The 22,037-nt window shown below is 40.4% G+C and overlaps 1 protein-coding gene across 5 annotated transcripts in view; it reads right to left on the reverse strand.

Moving 5' to 3' along the window:
* RCAN2 (regulator of calcineurin 2) overlaps positions 1 to 22,037 on the reverse strand; it is a 258,854-nt gene that overhangs the window by 11,902 nt on the left and 224,915 nt on the right. For all 5 annotated transcript variants that reach the window (XM_003897687.3, XM_003897686.3, XM_009205308.4 and 2 more), the window contains 2 exons: positions 9,668 to 9,841; positions 7,694 to 7,865 (listed from right to left, as the gene is read on the reverse strand). In XM_003897687.3, the coding sequence (XP_003897736.1) occupies positions 7,694 to 7,865; positions 9,668 to 9,841 (346 nt within the window). The remainder of the gene's footprint in view (positions 1 to 7,693; positions 7,866 to 9,667; positions 9,842 to 22,037) is intronic.

A 22,037-nucleotide genomic window follows, 5' to 3' on the forward strand; every position in this document is an offset into this window, starting at 1 on the left:
ACATCCTATGTTTTAATCATTATCCTGAGGCAAGAGAAAAGCATCTCTTCATGTTGGATCTCCATTTACAGCTATAAAATAAAAGGAGATACTCTGGGTGCAGAGAGACTTACTGGAAACATAAAAATCATAGCTTTTTGGTAGCTGCCTATTCACAAGCTCAATCTGGAAGCAGAGAAAGAACTTATTTTCTAAGTGGAAGTGGAAAGAGGATTTGGGATTAAAAGACAGATTCCAGGGAATTCAGTCCTTTGTAAACTTTTTTCTCTCTGATTCTTTTGTGTTTCCATGAGCTCCTATTGAATTTTGGTGGAGCCCAGAGAAAAGTGGTGAACTCCAATCTAGGTCTACCGGGTGACCAGTGTAACCTCCTTACTACTTCCTAGATTTAGGCATGCATGAGGGTGGGATCCTGCAGGTGACATCAGGGCTGCAAACTGACATTCTACCTCAGTAGGCCTCGTATGGGTGCATTTTAAGAAAATATTGATGAAATAATTAGGGTTCTTTTTCCTTTCCTCCCCCTCCTCAGTTCTGATCCATATCAAAGTAGGAAATAAGAAGGCATCCTTGGTAAGATGGGGAAGGAGGAGGATGAGAGTGAGCGAGAGAGAAAGAGAAAGAGAAAGAAGAGAAAGAGCATACTCGTAGTTTTGGTATAAGGGGAGCTATATATATTTCAGTATAAGAACATTTGCTTATCTTCTGGAGGTTTCTCTCTAATACTAGATGGGGGATGGGGGGATTTATCTTCATCCCCTCCTGAGACATTTAGGACCCAAAGTACTTTATGGGATCAACTGATTGACTGAGGACCTAAATTAATGGTTAAGAAAAAGAAGCAGAACCCTAAAGGGAAGGTATAGGCAAGGTAACTAAGGGAAACACAGAGGGGAAAGAGGTGGGAAGATAAAGAGGGAGAAAGACCAGAGAAAATGGGCTCATCCACATGGGGTGAGAGGAAAGTGGCGGAGATGAAGCAAAGGGGAGCTGCCTGGGAGAGCCCTCTGTGGGCTGGGTCCTCTCTGGGAACGGACCATCCTGTTCTCCCTTGCCCCATGTCAGGGGCCCAGCCCCTGCCACAACTGTGAGGACACATACACACACACACACACATACACCTATAAGAAAAAATGCAAGCGTAAACACTACAATGATTCTTCCTTAAAGTACTTTTTTTATGGGCAATAGGATTTGTTATTCATATTTTCCCAGGTTTTGGTCATATGTCTTTTCTGTTTTTCTACAGTTTACCTGTTTACCTGTAAAATTAGAAAAGGAAGTATTCTAATATTGCTATTCCATAGTGATGGAAGATAAAGTAATGGAATATATACTGGGAAGAAAAGCCTCTTTAAAAACCTATTTTTTTTTTTTTTCCAGGGACAATTCTTTAAAAGGAAATGGGAAAATTTGAACATGTGCTCCCGGATCCCAATCTGAGTCCCTTAGGTGGGGTATGACACAGATAGACTATGCTAACGGGAACACTGGACACTCGCTGTTTTACTTGCCTATTGTTTCTGTGATCAGAGAATATAGCAATTGCTGAACGAGAATTGAGGCCTTATATAATGTTCATACCACATGCACCAAAAATATAGGTGTTCATCTATATTTTAAAAACTGAATTTTTTTCTACCTCTGAATCAGAGCCTGGAATGGAAAATGTTTCTTTAGTATAGGTTACATTAGTTAATGGAATATCTTTTTCCATTGGGGGAAACACCACATCAAGCAGTAACACCAGCAAAGTTGCCTTACTATGTCATGTTTTGATACAGAAGAATTTGGAAAAAAATCTAAATATAGCAGACAAATGCAACTTGAAACTCAAGCACCATTTTAAAAACCCTTCTCTGCAGTTAACTAAAATTGATCTTCCTAACAAGAGCTAAAAATAGCAGGAGGAAAAAAAAGAAGAGACAATGACTTTTCATATCGCTCCCTGCAGGCATTTTCAGTGACAATGAACATGACCTTCCAGAGTCATCTTAGCAGAATAAAGGCCGGCATTTCGCTTCCCACCTCTGATTTCCCATCCAGTTAGTGCCGCATACATCTCTATTTTACCATTTTCTGCTGATTGGTGGAGATAAGCTATTTTGCTAGGCTGGGTTTTTATTTTTTTCCTATTTTGTTTTACATCAAAAAAGAACCTGGCACCATACTGCTTCTGGAGTCAGGAACAACAGATATTTTAAAATAAATATTCAACTCATAATTCTCCTCAAGGTCAGAGCCCATCTTATTCTGTCTAGGTCACTGTTAAACTGATGGGTTTCTACACATTCATCAAGGGACTAATAGAAACACACAAGGATTCTGTGTTACAGAGACAATAACTGCTCCTTAAACAGAGCAGAGGAAGGCAAATTTGGATCTGCACGTCCTGCTGGACATGAGAAAAAAGCATGAAATGTACCGTAAAGAATTGATGCAGTAGTGTGTTTTAGTGGGTGCCAAAAAGTAGACAAATAAAATGTGAGGGAACAAGAGGCATAAGTTGTTTTGTATTCTTAAATTTCTCCTTTACAGCAATCTTAAATTTCTTCTAGAGAAAAATGTTTCACTTCCCAGGGCCAGGTCCTGGCTCAATCAATCCTTTACTCTCCTTGCCAGTGGCAAACGACATATTTTAATTTAGCAGCTGTGCGCCTTGGACAAGTTACTTAACCACTCTGTGCCTCACATTCCCCAGCTGTATAATTGAGGACAATAATAATACCTGTTATTGTCTGTGAACATTAAATAATACTGTAAGGTATTTAGAACAGTGCCTGGTGCATAGTAAGCAATTTATCTTCATCCCCACATAATTTTAAGTCATTATTTTTATTTATTTATTTTCTAATGTATACTATCTATTTTACTCACTTTCTGGATCAAAGATAGAATGGTCATGGGGACAACGATTAAGGATATTTAAAATTATGCCGCTCATAATTTTCAGAATATAAACTTGCTCTCGGTATAATAAACAGAACTGAGAGACACTTCTTGAATATAACGTAGCCCTTGTCTCCTGTCATAACATCTTAAATATTTCAAAGGATTTCAATAGGCACCCACAGGTTTGGGTCTGATCATGGTTCCATTACAATTGCAGTGCTTCTTTATGTTTGTTTCTAGGACCACTCTAGAAGTTTTCAGGAATTGGACTTGTCCCTCTCTGAAAGAAGGTCACCAGTATTCTTCCTTAAAGAACTAGAGACTGTTTTGCCCCTTGCTTGTCTGAGATGCGGCCTGGATCCCTACTGTTTCATTGGTTCTCCACGAAAGGATCCTAATAAATTGTGCCATTGCCTCTGGGGGCAGCCAGTCAGTTGACTTAGCCTGAGTCCCATCTCACTCTAGATCCCTGCTCCATAATGTTCTTTCTTTAGACTGACTTTTTCCCAGCAGCTTTAAATGTCTACATACCTTCTCAATCACTCTGCTCTACCAGTTAAACACTGTTCTTCATTCCTCTAATGCAAAACTCCATTCCTTTGATCATTTGAGTTGCTTTTCTATGCTCTCATTCTAATTTGTTTCTGTACTTCTGGAACTGAGGTAGTCATCCTTTAACATGAAATTAGTTATAATTTGTTACCGAAATGATTTTGCCAAAGGATTAAAAATAAATTTTACTAAATCACGTTTTTTTAAATGAAAATGCTAGAAGTCCTCTAATTATAGAAAACATGAATTTAATGCTTCTGGACTGAGTCTGGCTAAAGCTATAAGAAAGCAACAATTTGTCAGTAAAGAAACTATCTCTAGGCAGGCTAATAGCTCTGCTCTATTCATTCATTCATTCATGTATTAATTCCTCCAGTATTTATTGAGCATCAATTAAGTGCCAGGTACTTTCAGGTGCTGGGAGTACCAAAATGAATGAAACATGCATTCTTTCCCTCAATAAGAAGAGAAGACAGTAAGTTGAACAATAGAAAATTGCCATAAGGAAAAGTGAATATTTGTGCAAAGTGACAGGAGGAGACTGAAGGAGCAACCCCTTGCCTTGGCACCTGGTTGAGAAGGGGGCAGAGACACGATGAGGGGGAGGATGCCATGGGGAAAAGGCAGGGTGTGACCCCGCTCCCTTATTGTTGCAGTTGAAACAACCTTTAATTTAACTTCTGATATTTTCAACTCAGTTGTTGGACACAAATCATGCATGTGTGGGGCTGAGGAAGCTTCAAACACATAGAAAAGGGATAAATGGATAACCAAATAAAGACAAACAGTCCCAAATTGCTGGCAGGGAATAGAGAGAAACATATCCTAAAAAATACATCCAGATGGCAGCTGTTCCATGGACACAGTATCAGTCATCCTTAAAAATCAGGAAACTCTCAATATTTGCTCTTGTACCGAATGCACAAGTCTCCATTTGCACATTTACCAGACACTAGGTTAGGCTTTCTAGAAGTTTAGATTGGTGTTTGTTACAAATAATTCTTGAGGCCTGGCGTGGTGGCTCACGTCTGAAATCCCAGCACCTTGGGAGGCTGAGGTGGGTGGATCACGAGGTCAGAAGTTTGAGACCAGCCTGGTCAACATGGTGAAACCTCGTCTCTACTAAAAAATACAAAAATTAGTTGGGCGTGGTGGCACGTGCCTGTAGTCCCAGCTATTCAGGAGGCTGATGCAGGAGAATCGCTTGAACCTGGGAGGTGGAGGTTGCAGTGAGCCGATATCGTGCCACTGCACTCCAGCCTGGGTGACAGAGTGAGACTCTGTCTCAAATAATAATAATAATTATAATTATTGATTCAGGGTTAGAATAAATGTTTGCCAGAGTTGGAGCAGAGCAGGCCTGAAGTCAGCCAAGCCAACCAGTATCCTTAATAGAAGGCCAGCTGGCAGAGCGGTGAAGTTTACTCTCTGGAGTCAGAAGTGCCAGGGTTTGAAATTCGACGATGTCGCCAACCAGCTGTGTCACCTTGGGAAAGTTCATGCTTCTTTCTACAGCCTAGTTTCCTAATCCATAAAATGGGGATAATAATAGGTCCTATCTCTGTGCTTTTCACAAAGTAGGGCCCTTCAAAAATGGTAGATGGTACATTTATTGTGATAAAAGAAGGTGGGTGCTATAGATTAGCTGTACAATTAAGGTAAAAGGTCTGCATTTTTAATGTTGTTGATAAGTTATTTACAACTCCGAGCCCCCCACCCCCTACTGCCAACTGCTTTTTTTTTTTTTTTTCCTCTGCCTCTTTAAGACCATTTCCTTCCTCCCTCTTCCTTCCTCTTCTGTGTCAGGCTCTGTGAGCATCCCTTCCAGGGCCTAATTCCCATCCCATCTGTGCCTTCTGCCTCCATCAGTCCCAGGTCACATTTGTCCCTGTCTATGCCTTCCGGAGTCTGGGCTCAGCTCGGTCAGCCAGTAAGGGTGTCTGGAACTTGCCTCTAGCTTTCCCTGCATCAATCTTTGTGAATACTGACAAACAACAACTAATGTTCTTTCACATTCTTGATAAAAAATGATTTGAATTTTACTGGACAACCAGCTTCACATGAGTGAACTGGAGTCCAGCTGGGGTGTGATGGTCAGAAAGTTTGACATAGCCTGAGCCTCCTTTCTAAATAGTGAACTAGGAAGAGCACAGCATTGGAAGCTCTGGCACTTTCATTGTCAAATCAGCTCCCCGCTTCGCTCTGGGCCTCAGTTTCCTTTTCTGTAAAATGCAGGTCAGACTCCTAGGTCCTCTAGCCAAGACCTTAGTGATTCTATAAAGAGCTCTGTTGGCTGACATTCAAAACACCTCTACAAAGTGTTCAAGGGTGTTCTTGTCAATATCAGTGCATAGGAGTCAAACTGACAGCTCCAAGGACCTTGGCTGAAATTGGTCCATTTGGATATGTGTGCTTGTTTGTTTCTGCAATGTCCTGAATGACTATGGGGAAGGGCTTCAAAAGGCTTCACGTGAGTAGACTCAATTTACTTTACACACTGTGCAGTGTTTACACATATCGCACATGTGGCTCTCTGAAGGGGGAGTGTCTAAGATCAGGATCCTGGATGTGAACTAGATGTTCAATGAAATCATATTTCACTAACATCTCCCTTGTTATTATATTGCTTCTTTCATCAGTCAATATAATTAGACATCAGCAATGTCTAATATGTTAGTTAGACATACCTCCTGCTTCTTGAAGGTAAAACTTATGGCCATTTTAAAGGGCCTGAGAAGCTGAGCGATGTGATGCTGATTACAAAGAAACCTCCAATGAGCTTGCTCTTGAAAGTTCTATAATTTAACTTTCAGGCCACACATGTAACATCTGGCAATCTTCTTGCAAGAAGTGCTTATTAATCAGACCAGCATCATCTTAATCTGGGTACCTGGTAAGATGACCAGCTTTTCTTGGTTTTCCTGGGAATTTTCTGACTTTAGCAGTGAAGGTCCTGGGGCCCAGGGACTCCTTAGTCCTGGAGAAACCAGGACAGTTGGTCACCATAATTCCTAGGGTTCTCAGGTTTTGGTGTACACAAGAATCAACACACGATGATTAAAACAGCAGATTTCTGAGGTGGGTGACTCTGGGCCAAATGTTTTCCTGCCACATTAAGAAATGCTGGTAAGAACTTATAAGTTTACTATTCTTGGTATTTGGCATTTAGCTACCAGTGGTTCTTGAACTCATCTGCATATTAGAATCAGCGTGGAAGCTTTTAAAACGTACTGATACCTGGACTTTACCCACATCAAATTAGAATCTGTTGGGGTGGGGTCAGGCATTCAGATTCTATTTTTAAAGCTCCTTCCTATCCCAAGATAACCAGCAGTAGATACAGCAGACATAATGGCCATTAGTTACCACTCAATTCACAGTGCTAAAAATCTCAGCTCCCACCTGGTTTCAGCACCTTCAATTTCTATTATTTCCTCTCCTAATATAATATAGGAAAAAATACTTTGGGGTGCAAGATGTCATCATCTGCTGAAATTGAGGGCAGTATCACTTCTAGGTACAAAGCCTAAAGAAACTTTTGGACAAGTGCATAGAGATGTACAAGAATGTTAACTGTTACTTTGATTGGAATAGCAAAAAACCTGGAAATAATCTAAATATCCATCAACAGGAGAGTGGCTAAAGAAAGTGTGGTGGTGGATTCATATTTTAGAATACTATACTGCAGTGAGAATGAGTGAATCAGAGCTACATACGCCAACATGATAACAAAGTGACCGTAAGATTTTTTTAAAGTTAGAGGCTGCTGTAACTGACTTCTTAGGAACTTGGAGGTTTCACTTTGGTGGCAGGTTTTCTTGTAACAGGGGGTTCCTGAGTGTGTACCAGCACTGTGACAGCAATAAAACTGGGTTGCACAGCATAGATGCTTCCTTCCAGCTGGTAGGGTTCATTTTGTCTGTTCTGAGGAAATAATTTCCTCCTGGTATCGAGATAAATCCCACAAGAATTAGGTAATGCTGTTGGATCTTAAAATATCTGCATTGCAATCCGGAAGCTGCACGGACCTGACACCATTTTAGTACAGGTTCCCGAGTTGCTTTTTGAACAGGTGCAAAGTCTGATGCTGCATTCTCATCCATCATTCCCTCTCATTGTCCACACAGAAGAATAAACCCATTAGAAATGCAGTGTTACCGTGAACCCAGGATTTCAAGGTTGTTAATCTAATTTGGCTTTTCTAGGTTGCTGACAAATGTTTATTTTTAAAATGGACCGCAAAGCTTACCTGGTCCTAGTTTGGCCACAGCATAGAGGAGGTCATAGTTGAGGACTGGTGTGGCATCGTTGATGGGCTGCCAGCCAACAGGTGGGGAGGAAGGGGGCGAGATGAGAAACTGTTTGGCAGGCTGGGGTGGAGCCAAATGCAGTTTGTCTCCATCTGTCTCTGGAGTCTGAACCTTTCAAATAGAGTAGAGATGAAGACACTTATTCATCATGGCTTCAGATGTGTCATGTTGGCACATTAAAATGTGGGTTTAGTTTCAGCCTGTGACAAATGAACCGATGAACCTGACTGTAATAATAATTACCACTTACCACATACCATGTGCTCAACTGCCTTATTTAATCCTGAAAACAGTGGATCTCAACCTTTACTGTATGTCAGAATCACCTGTAGTCCTTACTAAAACACAGATTGCTAAGCCCCAGCCCCCACATTTCTAATTCAGGAGGCCTGGGATGGGGCCTGAGGGTTTGCATTTCTAATAGGTTCCCAGGTGATGCTGATGCTGCCAGTCCACTGTCCCACCATGCACCTGCCAAATGTTTCCTTGTCTCCTTCTCTCTTTTCCTCCTTCCTTCCTTGGTGAAATTCACATAACGTAAAATTAACCACTTGAAAGTGAACAGTTCAGTGGCATTTAGTACATTTCCAATCTGCAACAACCACCTCTATCCAGATCCAAGCTCTTTTCATCACCTTAAAGGAACTCCTCTGCCTACTGCTACCAGTACTACCATTACCAGTTACTACCACTCCTGTCTCCCACTGGTCACTGGCAATCACCATGCTGTTTTCTGTCTCTACAGATTTACCTGTTCTTGATATGTCCTATAAGTAGAATTACAGAGTATGTGACTTTTTGTGTCTGACTCCTTTCCCTTAGTATAATGTTTTCAAGGTTTATCCACATTGTAGCATTTATCAGTATTTTAGTCCTTTTTATGGATGAGTAATATTCCATCATATGGGCATACTATAATTTGCTAATCCATTCATCCATTGATGGACATTTAGGTGGTTTCCACCTTTTGTCTATTGTGAATAGTGCTATTGTGAACGTGTGTGTACATAATATTTGTTTGAGTACCTGTTTTAAATACCTAGGAGTGGAATTGCTGGGTCAAATGGTAATTCAATGCTTAACTTTTTAAGGAACGGGGTGAGATTTTAAAGACAAGGAAACTGAGGTTGGTCCATATCACACACATGAGAATAGCAATGATGGAATTTGAACATGGATGCAGGGCCAACGTCTGTGTTCTTTTCACTGTGCCATTTCTGTAGAGTCTAAAGGTGGAAACCATACTAACAGATCACTTAAGAGATGGATCAAGGTATCTAGTGATGAGGTGAGGGCACTAATGGAACATGATGGATATTGATTTCTATTGCTGTGAACTTTATAAGCATTGCCAAGAATTACCCATTTCGTTTTGGAACAGCTAGAATTGATTTTTGGATGAAACAAATTAATTTCCATATATTTGTAACCTTTTCTCATAAATATGAATCACTGAAAAGTTATACATTCCACTAAAGCTGTCATATAATTTAAGTTTTAATTATAACCCTGATAGGAAGGTTAGGAGTAGCTGTGATTACATCATTCTTATTATAACTACTACCTGGCATTTATTGTGCATTTGCCAAATATTAGGCACTTAAACACACAATAATTCATGCAATCCTCATAACAACAGTATGGGGTATAGATCCTGATCATCCCCAATTTACAGATGAGAATATGGAGCCCCAGTGAGGTTATGCAACTTGCTCTGGTTGGCAACTCTCAGAGTCTGTTTTCTAAGCCACTAAGCTGTTCCTGTCTGGGAATCATGATGTGGGTCTATTTCTCAGTGAATTAATTTATAGACTACCAACCAATCTGAAAATGGAAAAGGCTTCATTTACATTTTAAAACAGTAAAAAATAATGTAGGGCAAAAAGAATAACTTTGGTAAACAATCACCTTACCTGTGCAAAGTAGAGCTTTAATTTTTTCCCTCTGAATTGGGTTTCATGAAGCTCTATCCTAGCTCGAGCTGCAGATTTAGGATTGCTGAAGTTTATACGGACACGTCTGAAACTCTTAAATAGCTGGAACGTCACGCAGTCGTCATAAGTCCGGAACAGTCCCTCAAATTTTTCCTGATAAAAACAAACACAGAGGGAAATCCGTTGGCCATGGGTCTTGTATGATGCCATATCTGATAAAAACAAACAACTAAATAAATAGACTGTTAATAACATACAGTTTAAATAGAACAGCAGTAATGTATTTTTTCTTTTTTCATCTGTAGGTCTGTTGCCAGGTGCAAAACATGCCTGAAGGATTTATAATCTTGGTCTAAGGTTCTCTAGAGAACCAGTGAATAGGGTTCAAAGTACATGAAACACATAGGAAATTATGCAAAATGTTGAGTGTTTCTAGAGGAGAGGGATTGTAATGACCATCAGATTCTCAAAGAAGTTCATTATCTCCAAAACACTGGAGCTACTGAGTAAAGCACAGGGTAAACATTAGTGATTACCAATCTTGGGGGCACTTTTCGTTTTCTTTCTTTCTTTTCTTTTCTTTCTTTCTTTCCTTCCTTCCTTCCTTCCTTCCTTCCTTCCTTCCTTCCTTCCTTCCCCTTCCTTCCTTCCTTCCTTCCTTCTCCTTTCCTTCCTTCCTTCCTTCCTTCCTTCCTTCCTTCTTCCTTCCTTCCTTCCTTCCTTCCTTCCTTTCTTTCTTTCTTTCTTTCTTTCTTTCTTTCTTTCTTTCTTTCTTTCTTTCTTTCTTTCTTTTTTCTTTTCCCCTTCCTTCCTTCCTTCCCTCCCTCCCCTCCCTCCCTCTCTCTCTCTCTCTCTCTTCCTTTCTCTCTCTCTCTCTCTCTCTGTTGCACATGCTGGAGTGCACTGGCATGATCTGGGGTCACTGCAACCTCCGCCTTCTGGATTCAAGTGATTCTCCTACCTCAGCCTCCTGAGTAGCTGGGATTACAGGCATGTGCCACCACACCCAGCTAATTTTTGTATTTTTTAGTAGACATGGGGTTTCACCATGTTGGCCAGGCTGGTCTCAAACTCCGGACCTCAAGTGATCCACCTGTCTCGGCCTCCCAAAATGCTGAGATTACAGGCATGAGACACCATGCTGGGCCTAGGGAGGGGTGGGCACTTTTCTTGCCTAAAAATATGGGATCCACATCACCCAGTTTCCTAGTCAGGCAGTACCATTTGATTAGTCCTGGTCAACGAAATACGTGTAGAGGGCAGAAGAAAGCCCTTGAGTAATTTTTCAGTTTATTTCTCTGAAGAGGCCATGTGTTTCAAAAGGTACAGCTGTCAGAAACAGGATTCTCTTCACTCTGAGTCCCCAAGTGGCTGTATGAAGCAGAAATAGTTTTCTCCCTACTCCAACTCCATTCTATAGCCAACTTTGCCTTAGCAAGGAAAAAAAATCTCTGTTGCATTAAATCACTGAGATTTGAGAATTATTTTATTCCTACAGCATAACTAAGCTATCACAATATAAAGCAATAATTAAAAAATTTAGACTCAATACACAGTTTCAATTCGACTGAATAAGTATCTATTAAATGCTCACTTTCTATGAGGAAAGGTCTCTCTCTAGACTTTAAGAGGATACAGAGATGAGTATCACATTGTTCTGACCCTCAACCATCTAACAATCTAACAGGTGAAGCAGATACACACAAGTAAGAGGACACCCAGAACACTGGGGAAAGGCATAACAGAAAACTAGAGAATTAAAAAAGAAAAAATATATAGGTACATATGTTAATAACATCTGTCTGATCTGTATGATTCCTCTTAGCCATAAAAGTATCCTTATTATAAGAAAATTAGTATATGTTATAAGCTAGTGTGTTCTTAATAGAGAAACTGCCACTAAGGAAATTATATATGTAACCAACCTGATTCTTTTATTTCAACAGTAAAAAGTAATTTCTCATAACAGTGAGTACAAGGAAGAATGGAGATGCATGAAATATTAATACTGCAAGATTCATAGAATTTTAACTAGGAATGGATTTAAGAGATGATGAACTCAACCTTTTCCTCCTCACCTCCATCATTTTACAAATCAGAACCCTGAGATCTGAAAAGATAAGGACCTACCCATGGGCACAGGGAGAGTCAGTGGCAGATCCAGGACCAGGCCAAAGTCCTTGTGACCCTAACTAGAGAGATACTGTCAACTCTATAAAGAATTATACTGTCAGGTTGATAGGAAGAGATGCTTATTTTAATAAGAGCAAGAGATGTATAGCAATACACTGACCCAAGTCTAAAGGGTGACCACATCTAAGAGAATCAATATAGTGAGGTGGGGTTGTAAAAACACTGACTTCTGAGGCTCCACAGGAAGAGTAACTTAAACTTCACGGAAAGTCCTCCTGCCTCTTGGGGATCCAAATGAACTTGTATCAGACCTTCAAGCCCATGTTGGTGATGCTTCCACACCACATCCTGCTGCCGATTTCTAAGAATCCTCAGGCTGCAGCTCCCCCATCGCCCCTCCTATCTTTGACTCCTTTGTCTGCCCACACTCTTCTCTTTTATACCAGTCCAAGGACCCCAAAGAATACAATAAAAGCTTTTGCTTTTTTAATGACATTTGTGGAGATTTGAGGGGTTCTTTCTCTCATTCTGTTTTTTTCTTATACTCCTTTTCCCATCATGAACAAAACAAGACTTTTTCCTTGTCTTATGCAGAGCAGGTTTTTTGTCTCCCCTCATCTCTCAAGCCTTGGGATTAGCCAAGTCCCAGACTCAGGGCTTCAGCTACCACTCCAAGGAGTCTCATTATGGAAGTCTGTCCCACCAATACTGTGTTTTCCTGAGCACGAATCCTGATGGTTAAAATGAATTCTGTTTCCTCACAATGAGAGTACTCTGAACTGATCAAATCACAGCTGGTAGTTTGATGAGTTTGGGAAGTTTTCAGGAATAGGAGAAATTAAGAGATTAAAAACTCCTGTTTCTATATAGAGTACAATATTATTTTTAAGGACAGAATACTTGGGTCTTCTTTGTGGCTGGTATGTTTTTCCATTTCCAGGGTGGGAGTTTCACTTTCTCATCACCTATCCAATGCCTAAGCATGGGCAGTTAAGGCTAGCCTTTGAAAGCGAGGTGCTTTTCTCCTTTGAGTCTAATTCCTTCCTTTTCATTTCGTATTTCATTTTTGTGCTTCACATCTCAGTTTATCAGAGCGATTTGGCCTCAAGAGACTGCATTAAGAGCAAAGAATCAAGGAGTCCAGCTTTTAGGTTTAGGGGGGTGCTGACAATGTGCTGCCTCTTTTGTAAGGCATTGGCAGACATCAAGAACATCTTGTTCCCACTGATCCTCAAAAGAGGGCTCCAGGCACCAACTCCCACCAAGTTAGAGTTGGCCATTGACATGAAACTCTTTGATATTCCTTGTTTTGGGCTTAAGCTGAAAAACAAAAGGAGCTCTTGCACCAAACCTGGGGTGTAGCCCAGAGCTCAGGGGCCAGGGTTTTCACGGGATCATATGGGGCTTAAAGTCCACAATGATGATAATAATAAACAGCTGACATTTACTCAGCATGTCCTCTCTTTTCAGGCCTTTTGGGAACTTTATTTGTAGGGGTGACAGTTGTCCAAGAATAGGAACTCGCTAGCCTTCTCTATTTTTGTTTCCATTAGTGACATTACAAACATATAATTTGCTGAGGCAACAGGATACCAGACCAAATTAGTTAGAGGCAGATCTAACACAATGAAGCCACTAGATGTACCTTGAGGCAAAACAGTGTCACCAAAAGCACTAGCTGTAGGAATTCTCCACCTGCCATTACAGAAAATCTTCTACGGTCTTGATGCACAGGTTCTCACCAGGGACACAATAATATTTTGTTGTCCTCTGGCTACCATTTTTCTCCAGTTCTGTTACCCAACAAACCCAATAAATTATTAATTTCTCCTTGAACATCAGTTCTCTTTGTAGCGTCCTATTTGAATTAAAGTTCTACTCTTTGGTTTCAGAACCTCTTTACACTCTTAACAATTATTGAGGATCCTAAAGAATTTTTGTAATGTGGGTTTTAAATAAAACAATGTTTATGGTACCAGAAATTAAAACTGAGAAACTTGAAAGTATTTATATATAAATCCATTTAAAAGTAATAATAATAAACCCTTTATTTGTTAACACAAACTTTTTAATGAAAAATAACTGTTTTCCAAAAGAAGAAAACATTTAATGAGAAGATTGACATTGTTTTACATTTTTGCACATCTATTTAATTTCCAAATTACTAGAAGACACCTGGAAACTCATATCTGCTTCTGCATTCAATCTATTGCACCAAGTTGTTTTGACTGAAGGGTATGAAGAAAAGCTGGCCTCATCCAAATATGTGGTCGGAAAAGGGTGGAGTATTTTAACAGCCCTTCAAATAATTGGGAGTATTCTTCCTTGATATCTCATCAAAACTCAAAAAGTAGTAGTTTCTTAAAGTGTACTGCATAATCACATAACATTTTACCTGATTTTATTAAGATCCATTTATCTATTTTGCACTTTGAATAAATTTTAACCCAATGATTTCATAAGCGTACATTAATCATTTAGAAAATATTGGTTCCCTGAAATATGTAACTTTTCCAAACTGACCAATTTCAATACAATATTAAAAATCACATTCATTAAAACTATAGTTTGGTGCAAAAGTAATTGTGGTTTTTGCCATTACTTTTAATCTACCATCTAGCTTATCAAAAAGTCTTTAGAAATTCAAAAGCTGTGGAATTCACATTGGTGGATACAAGTTTTCCAAAGTGTTATTTTTGCTTGAAAGCTCATTCTTTATTCTTGGCGACACACTCTGTCAGTTATTTTTCTTATAGCAGCAGATTCACTTCATTCATTTTTGAGAAACTGTCTGCCATATACCGAAGTGTCCATAACTATACTTTTCCTGTCAGTTGTCTCTTCAAGTAAAAATGGTGTTCCATGAGAAAAGTACTAAGGGCAGTTTAGGACAGCTTAGAATGTTTCCTCCAGTCAGACATTTTATTTCCAGATGCCACATGAGTACTTCTCATGTGGACTTCCCATTTTGTTATTCAGAAAATTGCAAAGGTGTGCGCTTAAGGGTAAAGGGTTAATAAAATGAATAAAACTTACTGCCTTATCAAGGACATTTCTAAGTAAAATTGGCATTTTCTTTCTTTTCCTGCTTTCTTCTTTTCTTTTTTTTTAAACTGTGAGTGTGTGGCTGTGAAGAATAGAAATACAGTCATGCACTGCATAATGAAGTTTTGGTCAACAATGGACTGCATATCTGACTGTGGTCCCACAAGATTATAGTGCCATATTTTTACCGTACGTTTTCTATGATTAGGTATATTGAGATACACAAATACTTAAGTGTAACAATTGCCTACAGAATTTAGTATAATAATATGCTGTACAGGTTTGTAGCCCAGGAACAATAGGCTATACCACAGAGCTTGGATATGCAGTAGGCTATACCATCTAGATTTGTGTAAGTACACTCTATCATGTTCACACAACAAAATCATCCAAGGACACATTTCTCGGAAGGTATTCCCGAGGTTAAGCAACACATGACTGTATTACTAGCACAAGTTGGTGGCACCGCACTGATTCATGCTAAAGTACCAGCAGTTTTAACCACCATTGCTTTTGTACCGTGGGTATAAATGTCAACACAGTTGAAAAGGTAAATGATACCTTGTAGTACTATGAAAATAGTTTTGATAACATAGGAACTGGTATTGGGATCCCTCATGAGTCTGTAAACCACACACTGAAAACTGTTGTACAATAAGGTCTCAGAAGTAAGGATCCAGTTGGCTTGGAGAAAGACAGGAGGTCTAGCGAGACCCTTAATTGTACAACATAATGGTCAGAAAAAAGCTGCCCTTCAAAGAAGTGTGATAATGCTGGTATCGAATACTGCACGGAAGTCAAATAGGGTGAAGGTGGAGATGACACCATTGGATTTGACAAATGGACTGATGCTGATGACCTTACTGAGAGAGCTATTTGAACAGATGTGTAATAGATTAATTACAGATGGAGAAGTGAAGGGCAGAGAAAAAGCTGGAAATAGAGTTTGTCAATGAAAACCAGGGAGCTGGGATAACTACATGGGAAGTCGTGGTCACAAGCAGATTTTTGGTAGTGTGGGGAAACACTGATGGGCTGAAGAAATGAAACTAATGAAGAGGGAGAGAGAAGAGATAGTAAGGGTATGTTGAAGTCCAAACCCCAGGAACTCAGAACATGACCTTGTTTGGAAATAGGGTCATCAAAGATGTAATTAGTTAAAAAGATGTTGTACTGAAGTGGTGTGGGACCCTAATCTAAGTTGACTAGTGTCCTTATAAGAAAATAGCCATGTGAGGACAGAGAAACATAGGGAAAGTGTCCTGTGAAGACAGTGGAGTGGAGTGGCACCTCTGCAAGCCAAGGAATGCTAAGTATTGCTAGCAAACCACCAGAAGCTAGGAAGAGGCAAAAAAGAATTCTCCTATGGGATCCAGAGGGATGGTAGCACTGCTGACACCTTGGCTTTGGACTTTAGCCTTCAGAATTGTGTGATAATAAATTTGTATTGTTTTAAGCTACTCAGTTTGTGGCACTTGGTTATGACAGCCCCAGGAAACAAATATAGGCAGTCTCATAGACCTACAGAACCAGATGATTCTGGGAAGAATACAGAGCACCTAATATATCATGCCATGTCCCCCCCAGGAGAGGAGGAAGTGGATATTTGGGTCATTCCAAGGTGATGAGTATGAGACAAGTGTGTGTGTGTGTGTGTATGTGTGTGTGTGTTGAGGCATAGGAGAAGAAAGATGAAGGAATAACTTGAAAGGGTTGGCAAGTAGGCAATGAGATGCCTGACTATGAGAGGTTGTGAGGAGAAAAGAGAAGCCAGGAGTATCACATTCGACTGAAAGAATGGGAAGAGGTGAGACTTCAAGGTTCTGGATGAGTTAGATAAATGAGTTTCATAGGAATGACACAGTGGGAAAAACAGTAGACAAAAAAATCGTAAGCCCAGAAGATAATTTTGTAAGTTTAAGGTTTCAGAAGGTTTTCAGTGTTAGATGCCCTAAGGGTCAACATGAGGCACGTGAATGGAATTGTGAGGGATGACGGGGTGAGGATGATGGGAATAGAGGATAAATCATTCTTAGCAAACTATCACAAGAACAGAAAACCAAACACCGCATGTTCTCACTCATAGGTGGGAACTGAACAATGAGATCACTTGGACTCGGGAAGGGGAACATCACACACCGGGGCCTATCATGGGGAGGGGGGAGGGGGGAGGGATTGCATTGGGAGTTATACCTGATGTAAATGACGAGTTGATGGGTGCAGCACACCAACAAGGCACAAGTATACATATGTAACAAACCTGCACGTTATGCACATGTACCCTACAACTTACAGTATAATAATAATAAATAAATTTAAAAAAAAAAAAAAAAAAAAAGAATAGCGAGGTGAGAGGGTTGCATGGTGACCACCGACTCAGGAGGACAACAGGAAACAGAGTTGAGGGACAACCATGAGCCAGATGAGCTGCATGAGAAACAGGAGGAGTGACCTGGAGAGCTATAGGGTATGGCAGCATAGGTTGAAAGAAAAGAGTTCAACTGGAGGGCAGGGGCTTCACAGAGATCATCTATAAAAAGGGATGGAACAACAACCTAGAAGCATGGGGGGATGCCAGGGAATTCTAAGCCTCATATTCTGGGCTTGAGAGGTGGGGAACTAGAGAGTAATCTGCCTAGCAATGTGTAATTGCTAGGGAATAAGCATTGCCCAGAGCAATGAAGGATTTAGTAAGGAGAGGATGTGGAGTGATTATTGTAGAGCACAAATGATACTCTGAGAAAATCAATAATGGGCTCTAGAGAAGAAAGTGGGAGAGGTTAGAATAGGGGTTGGAGGCTGGGCATGATAGCTCATGCCTGTAATCCCAGCACTTTGGGAGGCTGAGGCAGGAGGATCACCTGAGGTCAGGAGTTCAAGACCAGCCTAGCTGACATGGTAAAACCCAGTCTCTACTAAAATTATAAAAATTAGCTGTGCGTGGTGGCACATGGCTGTAATCTCTGCTACTCAGGAGGCTGAGGGAGGAGAATCGCTTGAATTCAGGAGGCAGAGGTTGCGGTGAGCCGAGATTGCGCCACTGCACTCCAGCCTGGGTGACAGAGCAAGACTCTGTCTCAAAAATAATAATAACAATAAATAAAATAAAATATGTTCCAGGTAGAATGTCTGAAGATGTGAGTGTGCTGCTTACCAAATAACAAACAGATCTAGGCCTAACTCAGGCCATATTTGAAATAAAATGATTATATAGTGTCAAATGTTTATCACTTCTCAATGGATACCATTGACAAGCTGTGGGCAAATCCCATGTTGAAGGACCACTCTGGATGTGATGGGCATTTCAGGAGGACCTTCTGAACAAGGGACTGCTATTGTAAACCTTTCAGGATGCAGACTCCTTATGTGATGGGCATAACTGGCCTGTGTGTGAGAGTTCCCACATCTGGACTTTAACCTATCAGGATTTCTTAGGCCAGCCAAAATTGTATGCAATTATGCTTTGTTCCATTTGTGGTCCTGATACTACCTAAATAAAAATCATAAAAGAGGAATCCTGCAATCCTTCTTCACTAATAAGAGAAGCAGACAGATGCTGTGTCATATAACTGCTTCAAGAAAAGATAGTTTGCTGGTAAAGGTACAGAAGCCTTTATCCTTTCTTGCTGAGTTCTTGTGAGAGACAAAGTTCTAATACTCAGCCCCAAACTCTAGAAGAAGCCATTTTGTTCTAAAAACTCATGGTTTCATCACACATCTCTCTCAGTGGAGCAAGTTCCATGATCCATGTCCCATTGTATTCTTTCTTTCCCAGTAGCGGTCCTAAAGTTCACTGTGGCTGAATAACATTGCTATGCAAAAGTATATTTTTAGTTTTCTTTAGTTAAAGAAATCTCCATTTCTCTGATTCTACTTAGTCATCATCTAAACATTTAGAACTGGAAAAATCTCCAAGCCCACAAACAAACAAACAAAAAACCCAAATGCCTCCAAAACAAACAAAAACATGTATGAGGACTATTAACTGGAACAACCTTTGAACAAGGGAGGCAGAGCAGGGGTGACTCCAAGCATTATGGAACCCGAAGATTTCACACCTTGGGGAGACTTCCTTAAGCAAAATAATGGAAAACTAAGCACAGATATAAAAAATTAGCCTGACATAGTGGTGCGTACCTGTGGTCTCACCACTCTGGAGGCTGAGCTGGGAGGACCACTTGAACCTGGGAGGCAGAGGTCACAGTGAGCCAAGATCATGCCACTGCACTCCAGGCTGGGTGACAGAGTAAGACCCTGTCTCAAAAAACAAAACAAAACAAAAAAACAAAACACACAAAAAAACAACTAAGCAACTAAGCACAAACATTGGAGGTTTGTTTTTTAAGAATGAGAACAAAAATCATTAAGAAATAACTTTTGCAAATTTCGCAAAAATATATAACCACATGAACACAATGCTAGGGCTCCATCAAGTCTTGGTAAAGACCAATGCAAATGAGGGCCCTAAAGCTGAAGCTTCATTTAACCCAGGGAAATATGCTCGAGAGAGTATGAAGTATGTACTGTGCAGTCACAAAATAATCTGGAGTCCAGGTTTTCAGAACAGCTAAAACAAGCACAGTGTTTCTATCACTGTACTGTACAGAAAAAAAACCCCAAAACATTGTTTTTTCTATACTCTCACATTATTTCATTTCTAGTCATTAACACATGGAGTTTTTCTCACAGCAAGCAATTCTCCATTTCTCTGTAGACACCCACTGGATGTCCTACGCTTTAACTCAATTCTGACTCTATCTGCCTGAAGACAGTGCCAGATCCCAAAGGTTAAGGGCTCAGTACTCCCAGACTGCTCCACTTTGGACACCAATTGCACGTCCAGGTTTTGCTTCTGACCCACCAGATATAAACTGGAAGTTCCCACAACCCCCTCCTCAGGTTCGATCATTTGCTATAATGGCTTACAGAACTGAGGGAAGCACTTTACTTATGCTCATCCTTTTATTATAAAGAATACAACTCAGTAACAGTCAGACGGAAGAGATGTATAGAGCAAGGTATACGAGAAGGGACACGGGCTTCCATGCTCCTCTCTGAACTATACCATGCTCTCAGTACCTCTACGTATTCAGCAACCTGGAAACTCCCTGCATGCTGTCCTTTGGGTTTTTATGAAGGTGTCCTTACACAGGCAGAATTGATCACATCATTGTCAATTGGTGATCAACTCTAACTTCAGCACCTCTCCCCTTCCCAGAGGTCAGACAGCAGGCTGAAAGGCTGAAAGTTCTAACCCCATCTTGAGGCCACCCAGGGCCCCTAGTGTTCTCATTAGCATACAAAAAGACACTTATCACTGAGGATATTCCAGGGGTTCTTGGAACTGTGTGTCAGGAAACAGGGAGGAAGACAAAAAATATATTTCTTATTATATTCAAAAATTTATTTATTTATTTATTTATTTATTTTTGAGAGACTGAGTTTCGCTCTTGTTGCCCAGGCTGGAGTGCAATGGCGCAATCTTGGCTCACCACAACCTCCGTCTCCCAGGTTCAAGCAGTTCTCCTGCCTCAGCCTCCCGAGTAGCTGGGATTACAGGCATGCCCGGCTAATTTTGTATTTTTTTTTTCAGTAGAAACAGGGTTTCTCTATGTTGAGGCTGGTCTCGAACTCCTGACCTCAGGTGATCTGCCAGCCTCGGCCTCCCAAAGTGCTGGGATTACAGGCATGAGCCACTGTGTCCAGCCTATACTCAAAATATTATATTCTTAGCTGATGAGGGTCAATTCCCTAAAAGGTTTAATCACCAGAATAAGAGTCAAGAGACTTGAATCTGCAAAGTTTAAGTCAATGCACCCTATTATAGATGGCTGAGTACATCCTTTCCTTGCCTAAATCGACTTTGTAAGTACCCAAGGTGGAGACCGAGGAAGAGGAGCAAGTGAGGGGATTGCTTGGAACCTGTCCTGGAAGCTGTGCAATAAGTAGGGGCAGGTGAATGGACCAAGAGAGGAATCAAAAGGCAGCATGATTTGCATGCCTAGGGCTCTTGTTGTTCTGACTCCAGGCAGTGACTGCCCATCCTTTGGGTGAGACCTTCTCATCACCCAAACCCAGGGCTTGTTCTGGTGGGGCACTCACCAGAGGTTATAGAGCTTGGCTATGCCAAGCAAGGTACCATTTGTGGATGCCTGCAAGCCTCTTGCCCGTACCAGGACACTTCTAAGTCTCCCAATGGGTCTATGAAAATGTAGGAAGTAGCAGAAAGGAGCTCTTCCACATGTCCTCAGGATGGGGAGGAGGATGGACGAGGCATACTAAAGACCTCTGAGTGAGTAGTTACGAATACAGATCTCTGTTACATGCCACAAAATTGGGCTTCTGTGCATGGTAATAAATACTTTTTATGCAAAGGAAGGATCTGACAGTCCTTTTATAGCTGCCACATTTCAGTTTACAACATCAATGGCTGCTTTGGCTCAGGGCATTTCCTAAAAGCTGACAGCTTCAACCTTCCCTGGCCCATCAATTCCTCTTCTCTGATCATTAATCTGTACAAACGTCTGTGGCTGTCATCAGGCCTGATTAGATATAGGCTCTAATTGTGCATGTGTAATTGATGAAATGCACAGCCTCTTTTACAGCTTATCCAGTCTTACAAGGGGACAGGAATTTTACTTTAAATTCGTTTAGGCATTTATCTATAAGATATAGGTAAGAAGAGGCAGTATAAAGTTATGGTACTAGCAAACTCTAGAGCTACACTACCTAGTTTAAATGCTGGTGCCAGCTGTGCAACCTTGAACAATGTACTTACCCATTGATACCTTAGTTTCCTTATCTATCAAATAGAAATCATGACAGTATCTACCTCATAGGGGTATCCTGGCTGTTAAGTAAATTAGTATATTTATATCACTTTAAAAGGTGCTGAGCACAGTAAGTGTGTGTGAGCTGTTATTAATCCCAGATTGTTTATATGCCTGTATTTGGCTTATTAGCTCTATATCCAAATCACCCTATATCCAGAACCAAGTATATTATATCTATGTCTACATCTATCTATATATTTATATCCATACTTGTACCGGTATATAATCTTCAAAGATTGTAAAGAGCAATTATAGGAATATCAGCAAAATGTCTCCTATGAAATCAACTCTAATTAAACTAACTTGATTTTATTGATGTTATTATCTACTTAAAATGT

Source organism: Papio anubis, chromosome 6 (genome assembly GCF_008728515.1).
Source record: "Papio anubis isolate 15944 chromosome 6, Panubis1.0, whole genome shotgun sequence".
Classification (NCBI taxonomy): domain Eukaryota; kingdom Metazoa; phylum Chordata; class Mammalia; order Primates; family Cercopithecidae; genus Papio; species Papio anubis.